Source organism: Notolepis coatsorum, assembly GCF_963971535.1.
Source record: "Notolepis coatsorum genome assembly, chromosome: 4".
Taxonomy (NCBI): domain Eukaryota; kingdom Metazoa; phylum Chordata; class Actinopteri; order Aulopiformes; family Paralepididae; genus Notolepis; species Notolepis coatsorum.
The window spans coordinates 4,982,513-4,994,639 of NC_140168.1; the positions used below are offsets into that span (position 1 = coordinate 4,982,513).

The following is a 12,127-nucleotide window of genomic DNA, read 5'->3' on the forward strand; positions in this document are numbered from 1 at the left end:
TGCGCAGGTGTGTTCTATCAGTACTAATCAGCTACCTAATTGTCTCTACTCCTTCCGTGGCAATAATATCCCCCTTCCTAATCACATATCCATGAGAGTGGGGGTGAGATCTGCCACAATATATATATATAGTGTTGTGTTTTATTTATTCATTCCATTCTCTCATATCTCATTCAATTTTCTTTTTTTTTATCCACTTTTTCTCCCATTTTTCTATATTTTCTCCCATCCCAATTTCGTATCATCCAATTCAACCCTCCCCTGTCTCGAACGCTGTTTCTTGCCTCCCACAAGCCGGCTGCAATGTGGACTAAGTCATACATAGCACAAGTCCCCTCCGGTACTCGAGGTAACAGCAGTCGCATCTTTTCACCTGCGCAGCTCGATCTCTCAGTGGCGAGGAGTAACGCGTGGGAGGCTCACGCTGCCCCCGACACTTCCTGATTCTGTTGTACAGGCGCACCAACCGACCTGTAGGAGTCGCTGTCCACAACGCCTGATCCCCACCCATCAGTTTCCCACCCCCTAATACGGCCAATGTGTATTAGTATGAACGACCAGCTAAACTGAAAGCAATGTGGAGCGCTGGGCTCGAACAGGCGAGCCCAGCGTCTTCGTGGCGAGCGTCTCATTCAATTTATTTAATACTGTTGTATACACTCATCACTTTTATACACAAATCCTAATTTTCATATGTATATAGTGTTATATTTATACTCGTGGTATTCCATTTTTATATACTTCTTTTTATCTTACTTTATTCTACCTTTATATGAATAGTGCTCTAATACGTCTATACTAGTGTTCTTACTGCTGCGCTGACCTGTCCTCTCGTCCAACACCGCTGTACCGCTGGCCCTGTGTTAACATACATAATGGCTATTAACTAAACTTGAAGAAAACGTGTAGGAAAAAAAAAAAAACTGAATAATAGCAACATAGAGCCTGATACTGAATTATTGAAATGACTGTCCAGCCATTCGGTGATCTTGATCAAAGAGAACATAACAATTGGTTTCTCGTTTGTTTGCAGCTACCAGTAAGACAGCAGTCCAGACAAATGATGAGCCTCTCTCACAGGTCCCCGACGGAGAGCTCGAGGTGTCCTACGAGATAATTGAGGGCCCAGAAGAATCCAAAGCAGAACCCAAAGAAGAACCCAAGGAAGAACCCAAGGAAGAGCCCAAAGAAGAACCCAAAGAAGTACCCATAGAAGAACCCAAAGAAGTACCCATAGAAGAGGCCAAAGAAGAGGCCAAAGAAACGAAAGTTCACGAAAGCGAGGTCCAATCAGCTGAAGATCAAATGGATGCGGTCCATCCGGCCAGTGATCCACAACCTGTAAGTATCTTTTTTTTTTGTCTTTTCAATGGTTTCCTTTAAAAAAGAAATCATTGCTTTCCTTTTCCTCTTTTTTACCAATCAGTAACCTTTACAATGCGAATTGACCTATCAAACACTAACCCTCTTTTCTCGATCCTCCAATCACAACTGTTTCCTCGGGGAAAGAGGATGGGGTTTTTGTCAATCGGTTGAAATCTGTTATACCTTCGGTCAGCTCCACGTCAAATTGCTGCTTCCATCGATGATACAATCACACTTATTATAGAAACGCAATTGTGACAGAGACGTTATCGAGTTATTCACACAGGCCAATTAAACTTCTTAATCCCATTCAATTCAGTGTGTTTAAGCACATGGTCATTCTACAAAAAAAGTTCGAAATTGCATTTTATTTAAACACAAATGTTGCTTTTCATGATAAAGGAGTCAAGCCAGAGCACAGAAGATGCCACCGCGGACAGCGGAAAGCCCACCGAGGAGTCCGAAGAACCCCCACGCCAGCGAGCCGAGGAGTCCGAAGAACCCCCACGGCAGCGAGCCGAGGAGTCCGAAGAACCCCCACGGCAGCGAGCCGAGGAGTCCGAAGAACCCCCACGGCAGCGAGCCGAGGAGTCATCAGAACCCCCACGCCAGAGAGCCGAGGAGTCATCAGAACCCCCACGCCAGCGAGCCGAGGAGTCAGAAGAACCCCCACGGCAGCGAGCCGAGGAGTCAGAAGAACCCCCACGCCAGCGAGCCGAGGAGTCATCAGAACCCCCACGCCAGCGAGCCGAAATGGCGACACAGACCGAGCAAAGAAACAACGTTGAAGACGTTTCGACGCAAACAAGTGACGACGTGGATGGTGGTGCGAGCGCAGCCGACGAGCCGCCTGTTTCAGAGTCGGATGCGACCACCGAGGGACGTCTAGAGGAAGATTCCTTCGTCGTCATTGCCGAGGAAGCTTGTGAAGACTGTACAAATGACACAGAACTAGAGTTCACCCCAGAGGTGCTCGTGGAGTACGCAGATGAGAAGCCCAGCGTCTATGAGGTATGTATCGAGGAGGAGGAGGAGGAGGAGGAGGAGGAGGATGAGGAGGAGGAGGAGGAGGAGGAGGAGGAGGAGGAGGTCATAGGAGAGGAGCTAGAGGCAGCCATCGGTGACCTGTCTCAGCTACTTGAACCGATCTCTGTAACTGCAGAGGAGCCGGCGGACGAGAGTTTTATGCCAATCGTACTGGAGCCAGTGGTGATTGCGATATTTATTGCTCCCCTCTCTGGAGAACACGAACCTTGCCCTGCCATACCAGAGGACGAGCCTGTAGTCGAGATCAGTGTTTTCCCATCTGAATATGAGCCAGTAGTGATGCCGACAATCGCTGAAACCCGCCTTATTGGAGAATATACACCTTGCGCTACCCTTCCAGAGGAGGCTGTGGAGGTCGGTGTTATCGCGTCTGAAATGGAGCCAATCTCTGAAGAGGTGAGCGAGGAAGCTATCGTCGATGCCCTCTCTGGAGAATCTGAGCCCTGCTGCACCGATGAGCAAGAGATCCGAGCATCCGTGCTTGAATCTATCCCAGAGGAGGAACCCAATACAGATGAGGTTATTGCGGAGGAGGACGTCGGGGCCACTGAACTGGCGGTGGCTGGTGTGACAACAACCCCCAGAGGAGTGACGGCAGAGAGTATTATGCAGACAGCGGAGGCCATGATTGAAGAAGCAACGGTTTGCCTCTCTGAAGAAGATGTTACCACTATGGAGGCGCCGGTAGATAGTATAACAGGGGCGAACGTTGAGGCACTTGATGTGACAGAGGATACAACAAACGGGGTTCTTGGAGATGTTGAAGAACCTGAGGGTAGCCCTGCACCTGCTTTTGAGGATGAGCTTTCGAGAATGATGCTTTTGAGATGCTCAGTACTAAACAAACACGTGCATTTTGGCTAAAACCCTGCTAATATTTCCCAGTTCAATGCTGCCTTCAAAGGACACTTGTGAGTTTGTGGGTTGAGTCGAGTGGTGGGTGGAAGTTGCAACTGGGCAATACGTCTAGAAGCCACTGAGGCTTAACGATTTTAACATCTCGAGCTCCACTTGAAGGCAGCATTCAACCCGAAAGGTTTTTCGATAGCAAGGTTTTAGCGAAAATGCATGTGCACTTGGATGTTACTGCTGCTAAGTTGTGAGTTTAGGAGTGGATGCTTTGATATCGTTTTGATATTGTTAAACCAAATCTCCATTAACTTCAATTCATGAAGTGTTTCTACTGTTTTTTTTTGGGATTCTACATTAATCGTCGTGGAGACATGCGAGGAGAAGAGACATTTTCATGAATGCATGGCATCACGGGAAGGATCATTGATATACAGATGATCAGTTCAGTGCTTCTTTATCAAGAAAATGCCAATTTTCTGTGCAGTGGTTGTCGAGCAGGTAAAACACTGGAAAGCCATTACTGTTTCACTGTATTACATTTTTGTTGATATATTGCTATAGGAACTGGTATTATAGCAACTCTTGTCTCCTCCAAAATGGAGGGGAAATGGGCATTCCAAACATGGAAAACGGTTGATCAAATTCTTTAGGTTGTCACATATTTTATGTGACATGTGAAGTGGTGCTTGCATAATATACAGTATTATATTTGTCCTGCTATTTTATCGAATATTTTAAGACTTGCGTTTGTATCATTATGAAAGACCTCTTGTCTGAGTGAAGTATTGTTAGCATCTTTCTATAAAATAATAAAACAAGCAAACATGTTGATGTCAAAACTAAGGTTTTTTTCCTCTTCATGCTTCATAACGATGTCATAATGTTATTTTAGTATCCATGTAGTCAGTGGTGATCAATTCTTAATTGGTTATAACTTATTATTACTGGTAGAATGAGATGATCTTTCATAAAGTGAGGCCATAGACACATGGTACAAAGTTAACATGGTTAAATTAGACATATTAATAGACATATCAAATTCTCACACATCTTAAAAAAACACGCCAACATTTTGGGAAATTAGCTCATCGTCTTCTCCAGAGAGAGAGAGACAAGAAGATAGATACCAGTCTCCTCTCTGTGCGTTCAGTAAAAAGATATCTGGCTGCACGTTAGCCTAGCTTAGCACAATGAATGGAAGCGGACAGTGACGGGTAGCCTATAGGCATTGTCCAACTAACACCTCTCCCGAAGGCTACCCGTCACTGTCCGCTTCCATTCATTGTGCTAAGCTAGGCTAACATGCAGCTAGCAGATAGCTTTCTACTGAACGCACAGAGAGGAAACTGGTATCTATCGTCTTGTCTCTCTCTGGAGAAGACGGTGAGCTAATTTCCCAAAATGTTGGCGTGTTCCTTTAACTTCTTCTGACTTGTATTTGGATATTGTATTGTGGGACCACAGTTGGGGAGACCCTGATGTAAACAAGATGAGTCTTTCTCTGGTCTGCATCCCCTTAAAGGGGAACTATCTTATAAATGGCCTTTTTGAGTGTTTAGCATTGTTTCCTAGCTATGTGAACTTATATTAATATGATCTATGTCTCTAATTCTCATATTGGCGCATTCTTCCAATTCTCCTCTCACAATATTCACCCTCACTGAACTGAGTCATCTGAAAATGTGCTGATTTGTGATGTCAGAGAGACACCGCTGCATGATGATGTGGCTGTGTGGCATCAGGCTCATGATGAGCTGCACACAGTGGTTGGAGCCCAGCCTCAAAACGGCTTAAGATCTTGAGGTAGAAAAATGCTGTTTTTGAGGACTTGATTAGAAATACAAAACAATGAAAAAAATAAAAATAAAAATACAGAGGTGTTCCATAGACTCACAGGAATTGTGTAAAAGTGCCCAAATAGTGAAAGAAATAGTAAAATAGTTCCCCTTTAACAGTTGTGTGTATTGAGCTGTACTGTACTGTACCCATTCTGCAATCTGTTAATTAAAGTTTTCAATCAATCAATCAATCAATCAATCAATCAATCACAAGATAAGATAGGATATTCCTTTATTGATCCAGTTGGGGTCATTTGGGCATCATAGCAGCATTCATTCATTCATTACATTTATATGGTGCTTTTCTAGACACTCAAAGCGCTCCCCACACCGTAGGGTTAGGGAAATTGCCTCCTTCACCACCACTGGTAGCACCCAACCTTGGGCTACGCAGGCTCAATGGCTGCCATACATTGGCACCAGGCACACATCACACTACACAATGACTGAACGGCTCAGGAGACAGGGATTGATACCAGCCAATTAAGGGGGATGATTAGGTGGCCTTGATGTCAGAGACCTGATTGGGAATTTGACCAGGAATGTCGGGGAACCCCCTACTCTTTGCGATAGGCGTCCTGGGTTCTTTAATGACCGACATTCAGTCAGGACCTCGGTTTTCTACTAGCATGGTAATAGTAGAAAGACATAAATATAGGCAATACAATTAAATATAAAAATATGAGGACAAATAAACAGTGTAAACAATATAATTAACTGAATATAAAAGATATGAGAAAGATAAACAGTGTAAACAATACAATAAACTGAATATAAAAGATATGAGAAAGATAAACAGTGTAAACAATACAATAAACTGAATATAAAATAGGTGAGAAAGATAAACAGTGTGTAAACAATATAATTAACTGAATATAAAATATGTGAGAAAAGATGAACAGTGTAAACATGAACTGAACATAAAAGATGTAAATAATAAAGGTGAAGAAGAGGGGATTTAATCAACATTTCTCAGAGCATAACTCTCAGACATTGCTGAATATCAATGAGTGTGGTGGTGGTGGTGGTGGTGGTGGTGGTGATGGTGGAGGGAGAGGGGGGTGGCACAGGCGTTAATAAAAGGGTGATTGTTGACAATGCCCTGAGTAGGCAGAGACATGGTTGGAATTGTGCCCCCGTCTCCCCGTGCTGCTGCAGACTCCGTGCTTACATTATCACGCTCTGCCACTCCGTCCTCACGTTTACAAAGGCTACTTCTCTGTGGTGGTGGTGGTGGTGGTGGTGGTGCATAGGAGCCCGCTGACGTAAAGCAAGACACAGACACGGTGACAGAGCCAATAAGTGCGTCTCAGGACCCCTGTTGTCCAGAGGGAGGAGGACGGGCCGAAGACACTGGCAGAGGACACCCTGTGGAAGACCAAGAGGACGGTCAGACGGACGAGCATCCAGTTATGAACTTCTTGAAAACACTAGTAAGTCTTGCGATTTTTAAGTAAATCATCATTTGTGTTTAACTGTAGATAGCCTGTATTTAAAACATTCTTTACTAATAGAATTATACAGTCATCTGTTGTTTTACAAGTACAATCGAACAGATTTAATAAATATACAAATAAACTAAATCGATCGATCATTTCAGAAATGAATCCAGCCCTGATCACCCTAAGCATTTCTGAGGGCACTATCAGTTGCTGCAACTGCATGCTGTCCTGCTCAAATAATTAAACGTTAATATGACTTAATCGATACCTCTTTAGACAAAGAGCTTCACTTGGGCCGTCTCACGTCTCAGTCTTGTGATTTAAATCAGATGTCAAAGCTGCTAAACTATAATACAGCAAGGGGCCTTATCGGTGGAGTCTCTGTGATTAAATGTGTGTAGGGCTAGTGGGTTCGTGTGTAGTGTGTAGTGTGTAGTGTGTAGTGTGTGTGTAGGGCCAGTGGGTTAGTGTGTAGTGTGTAGGGCTAGTGGGTTAGTGTGTAGTGTGTGTGTAGGGCTAGTGGGTTAGTGTGTAGTGTGTAGTGTGTGTGTAGGGCCAGTGGGTTAGTGTGTAGTGTGTAGTGTGTAGGACTAGTGGGCTCAGTGTGTAGTGTGTAGGGCCAGTGGGCTTAGTGTGTAGTGTGTAGGGCCAGTGGGCTTAGTGTGTAGTGTGTAGGACTAGTGGGCTTAGTGTGTAGTGTGTAGGACTAGTGGGCTTAGTGTGTAGTGTGTAGGACTAGTGGGCTCAGTGTGTAGGACTAGTGGGCTTAGTGTGTAGTGTGTAGGACTAGTGGGCTTAGTGTGTAGTGTGTAGGACTAGTGGGCTCAGTGTGTAGTGTGTAGGGCTAGTGGGCTCAGTGTGTAGGACTAGTGGGTTAGTGTGTAGTGTGTAGGGCTAGTGGGCTCAGTGTGTAGCGTGTAGGACTAGTGGGCTCAGTGTGTAGTGTGTAGGGCTAGTGGGCTCAGTGTGTAGCGTGTAGGGCTAGTGGGCTCAGTGTGTAGTGTGTAGGGCTAGTGGGCTCAGTGTGTAGCGTGTAGGACTAGTGGGCTCAGTGTGTAGGGCTAGTGGGCTCAGTGTGTAGGGCTAGTGGGCTCAGTGTGTAGTGTGTAGGACTAGTGGGCTCAGTGTGTAGCGTGTAGGACTAGTGGGCTCAGTGTGTAGTGTGTAGAACTAGTGGGCTTAGTGTGTAGTGTGTAGGACTAGTGGGTTAGTGTGTAGTGTGTAGGGCTAGTGGGCTAGTGTGTAGTGTGTAGGACTAGTGGGCTCAGTGTGTAGTGTGTAGGACTAGTGGGCTTAGTGTGTAGTGCTAGTGGGCTCAGTGTGTAGTGTGTAGTGCTAGTGGGCTCAGTGTGTAGTGTGTAGGACTAGTGGGCTCAGTGTGTAGTGCTAGTGGGCTTAGTGTGTAGTGTGTAGGGCTAGTGGGCTCAGTGTGTAGTGTGTAGTGCTAGTGGGCTCAGTGTGTAGTGTGTAGGGCTAGTGGGCTCAGTGTGTAGTGTGTAGGGCTAGTGGGCTCAGTGTGTAGTGCTAGTGGGCTCAGTGTGTAGTGTGTAGGACTAGTGGGCTCAGTGTGTAGTGTGTAGGACTAGTGGGCTCAGTGTGTAGTGTGTAGGGCTAGTGGGCTCAGTGTGTAGTGTGTAGGACTAGTGGGCTCAGTGTATAGTGTGTAGGGCTAGTGGGCTCAGTGTGTAGTGTGTAGGGCTAGTGGGCTCAGTGTGTAGTGTGTAGGGCTAGTGAGCTCAGTGTGTAGTGTGTAGGGCTAGTAGGTTAGTGTGTAGTGTGTAGGACTAGTAGGCTAGTGTGTAGGACTAGTGGGCTCAGTGTGTAGTGTGTAGGGCTAGTGTGTAGTGTGTAGGACTAGTGGGCTCAGTGTGTAGTGTGTAGGGCTGCCATTGATGGCAGCCTACTCTCTGTGGAAGTATGTGTGTAGAGGGAGCCTGAGGGCAACGATGACAGAGCCTGATGGAAAGACTGCAACACAAGCCGCCATTGTGTCCCGGCCGTTCCCTCTTCATCATGCCTTCCTTTGGAACCGCGCCCCTCGTATTAAAGAGTCGACGTGGCCCCGGCCACCATGCTAATCGAGCCTTTGAACGCGCTGGCGATGTGGCGGCCTATTGTCCGGCCCGTAGTGTGAGCTCACAAGGGAGGCCTGTGCCACAGGGGGCAGGCGAGAAGGGGTGAAGATAGAGCAAGGGGCAGGCCTACGCCATCTCCAGAGCACAATGGCTGTCACAAGGAGGGTGTGTGTGTACTGTACTGTATGGGCTCTGTCTGGGCTCTGTCAGGGCCCGTCAGTGTGGACTCTGTGATACCTCTGTTGGCTTGAGAGGGCCTGTCTGTTACTACTACTGAAAGGCCTCTGTTTTTATCAACATGTATTATTTCTTCTCCTTTGCCATTACATTTACATTTTAGTCATGTGGTTGAACGCTTTCACCCAAAGCGACCTACAGGTTCTGTACGACGGGTCAGCAGGAAGGGCACAACTCTTTCAGCTGAGTGACACTGGTCGTCAAACAGTGTTGAAACTTGGGTGCTGTGCAGTGTTGAGTGCATAGTAGTAGAGACATATTAGTATAGTAGGTAGTAATATAGACAAGGAAGATTAATTAGCGGAAGAGTGCATGATAGTAGAAGACAGTAAGAAAGAAGGTTCGTTTTTTTTAGTACATTATCAACCATGTCCACTTTTGTTGTCTTCACTGATTAAAGGGATTTATTGCAACATGCTGTTCAACAAAGCTTTCACCCGATTGATTGATTGATTGATTGATTGATTGATTGATTGATTGATTGATTGATTGAAAATTGTATTAACAGATTGCAGAATGGGTACAATACAGTACAGCTCAATACACACAATTGTACATTGAAGGGGGTTGGGTTAGGACATTTACATGGGGCTAGTTTCGAATGGCAGTCTCCCGTAGGTGCTCCTTGAGAGTGGTTTTGAAAGTGGGTAGTGATTCACATTCCTTTACAGCTGTGGGTAGGGCGTACCTTGCATTTATTAGTTTATTTGCTGGCTTTTACAGCAGGGGTTCAGTCGTACCAAAGAGCTAATGAGGAACTACATGTTAACATTTTAGAATGAAATGTAAGCAGGTAAGAAACAGGAATTTTAGAACAAAGGGATAATTATTTACTGGGTGTACAGTATCATATTGGGAAGCAAAGTAGTTGTCTTTCTTTTTTTTTATCCACTTTTTCTCCCCATTTTTCTATTTTTCTCTCATCCCAATTTCGTATTATCCAATTCACCCCTCCCCTGTCTTGAACGTTGCTAGACTATGCCTCCCACTGGTCGGCTGTAGTGAGGACAGAAGCCTTGCATCACGTGTCCCCTCCGGTACACGAGGAGGCAGCCTGTCGCATCTTTTCACCGCAGCAGCTTGAACTCTCAGTGGCGAGGAGTAACGCGCCGTGGGAGGCTCACGCTGCCCCCGTCACTTCCTGCTTCCGTCGCACCGGCGTCACCAAACCGACCTGTAGGAGTCGCTGTCCACAACGTCCAAATCCCCACCCACCGGCTTTCCCACCCTCTAACACTTGCCAATTGTGTTAGTATGACGGCCGGCCAAGCCGGTAGCAACGCCGAGAGCTGGGCTCGAACCCAGCATATCCTGCGTTAGTGGCAAGCGCCTTGCCCACTGCGCCAATCAGCCGCCCTAAGTAGTTGTCTTTCTGAAAGGGTTTCCTGACCTCAGATCTGAGACCTGATTTAAATCAGTGGTTCGTGTTTAACATACACACACTAGGGAAGGGAGTCTGTTCATTTTACACCGTAATAAACCCTTATTATTAACCATATTATTGAACAAGAATGCAGGTAAATTAAGAAAGAAATTAAGTAGAATTGTGCTTGGACTTAGTAAAACTAAGGGGCACAAACCCAGAATTTTACCCTTAAAAACCAATTACAAATTTAATTAAACTTCTTAAACCCTGGCGTTACTGATTAAGGTGTTTAATGCCAGGCTGAAATGAAGGCATCTTTAACACTTTCAGCGCCAGCCGTGTTATCCATCCTTGTATACAATGGGCCACGCTTTAAAAGATTTTCACTGTGCGTCACAATGTTTTTGTAGGGCTATATCTATATTCTATATTATAGCTATGGAGACAATACTATACTCATTTGACAGTCACTATATCTCGTCCAACATGTAAAAAAAAAGTAAATTTTTTCATGTTTACGTTCGCGTGTTATCCCGTGGTGAATATTGTATAGTTTCAGAGTATCCTGGCTAATTCCTGGAAGCTGCGTTATTGAGCGATATGTGAATTTTGCTAAAGGCGTTCGCGTTGCTCGCCTGGACACGCTATGTTTCATCATGAATGCATCAGAGGGGGGGGGGGGGGGTAGTTTTTTGATGCTCTGATCGCCAGCAACGGCATTCGTTTTGAATACTACATACGTTGTTTGGCTGGATCGATATGAAATCATTGTAGGATCAAGGTGAAATTGACGTCAGATAGTCCTTAACTTTGATCGGGGTTATTCCAAAAAGAATATTCCAATTGTCTGATCACAATTTCCAGTATTGATGTCCATTGGGTCCCTGACATGAAGTGGCACAAGATATGCCTCAAGTGTGCTGAACGCGTTTCAAAGTGCTCGGATGAAGGGATTTACTTGGCTTGGTCTAAATTCTCCGCCCGGACGACATTAGATGTGACACACAGTGTGAAATAAGGTTTCAAAGGATGGGCGATACTGCCACCTAGCAGGATTCGGCCGGTATTGCACTCTCTGGCTCTCCGAATGAGTTCCAATGGTAACACCGAGGTCCGTGAGACTGTAATGAATAAAAAAATCGAATAAAAGAAAACACGATGAAAACGCTCAACCGCTGGCGAGATAACCCGACTATAGTCGTGGTTGGCCGTGAATGAGTACCGCTTGATTTTTATTAAGGGGTGTGTGCATAGATTAAGGCAATTCTTCCACATTTCGAAGGCATTTTAAGGGACGATAGTCCCCTAGTGACAGCAGTTCCTCATTAGTTTCTAGGTCATTAATGTTTATCATGCCCCCTAAAGTAAAGTGTATACTGTTTATTCTTTCATTTCATTTGACCCAAATGAAGCACAGGATGTTTATTTTTGTCCTCCCTTGTTCCCCTCCCTAAAGGTGACGCCCAAAATACCCAAAAAGGAAACAGCCGCTCCTGATGCTACAAAGGATCAGGTGAATGTTCATAAAATAACTAAATCAATGAAAATACTAACTTCATACTGAGCACTTATGCAGCCAATATCCCCATGTGTTGCTTTGTGAAAGTTATGATTTTATTTTTTACAAAACTGTACCAAAATGTGAAAGTCTCTGAGTCACCCGATACACTATAATCTCTCTTGACGGTTAATGACTCACAGCAAGTTCAAGTTCAAGTTTTGTTTTATTTGTCACATATATACGCTACATGTACATGACAGTGAAATGCTTGGTTCTGGATGAGCCTCCTGAGATTGTGCTTCAGTAAAATGTTTAAAGAATAAGGACCAAACACTATACAAAATATACAATATACAAAACTAAAGTACAAAATGCAACAAATGCAAAACAAACGAGTAAAACTA

At 44.9% G+C, this 12,127-nt stretch overlaps 1 protein-coding gene across 1 annotated transcript in view; it reads left to right on the plus strand.

Annotated features, from left to right (window-relative positions):
- bcas1 (brain enriched myelin associated protein 1) overlaps positions 1 to 12,127 on the plus strand; it is a gene marked incomplete at its 3' end in the record, with an annotated part of 37,178 nt that overhangs the window by 4,745 nt on the left and 20,306 nt on the right. Inside the window, exons 4-6 of the mRNA XM_084313331.1 lie at positions 1,034 to 1,341; positions 6,356 to 6,535; positions 11,679 to 11,735. Coding sequence (XP_084169457.1) covers positions 1,034 to 1,341; positions 6,356 to 6,535; positions 11,679 to 11,735 — 545 coding nt within the window. The remainder of the gene's footprint in view (positions 1 to 1,033; positions 1,342 to 6,355; positions 6,536 to 11,678; positions 11,736 to 12,127) is intronic.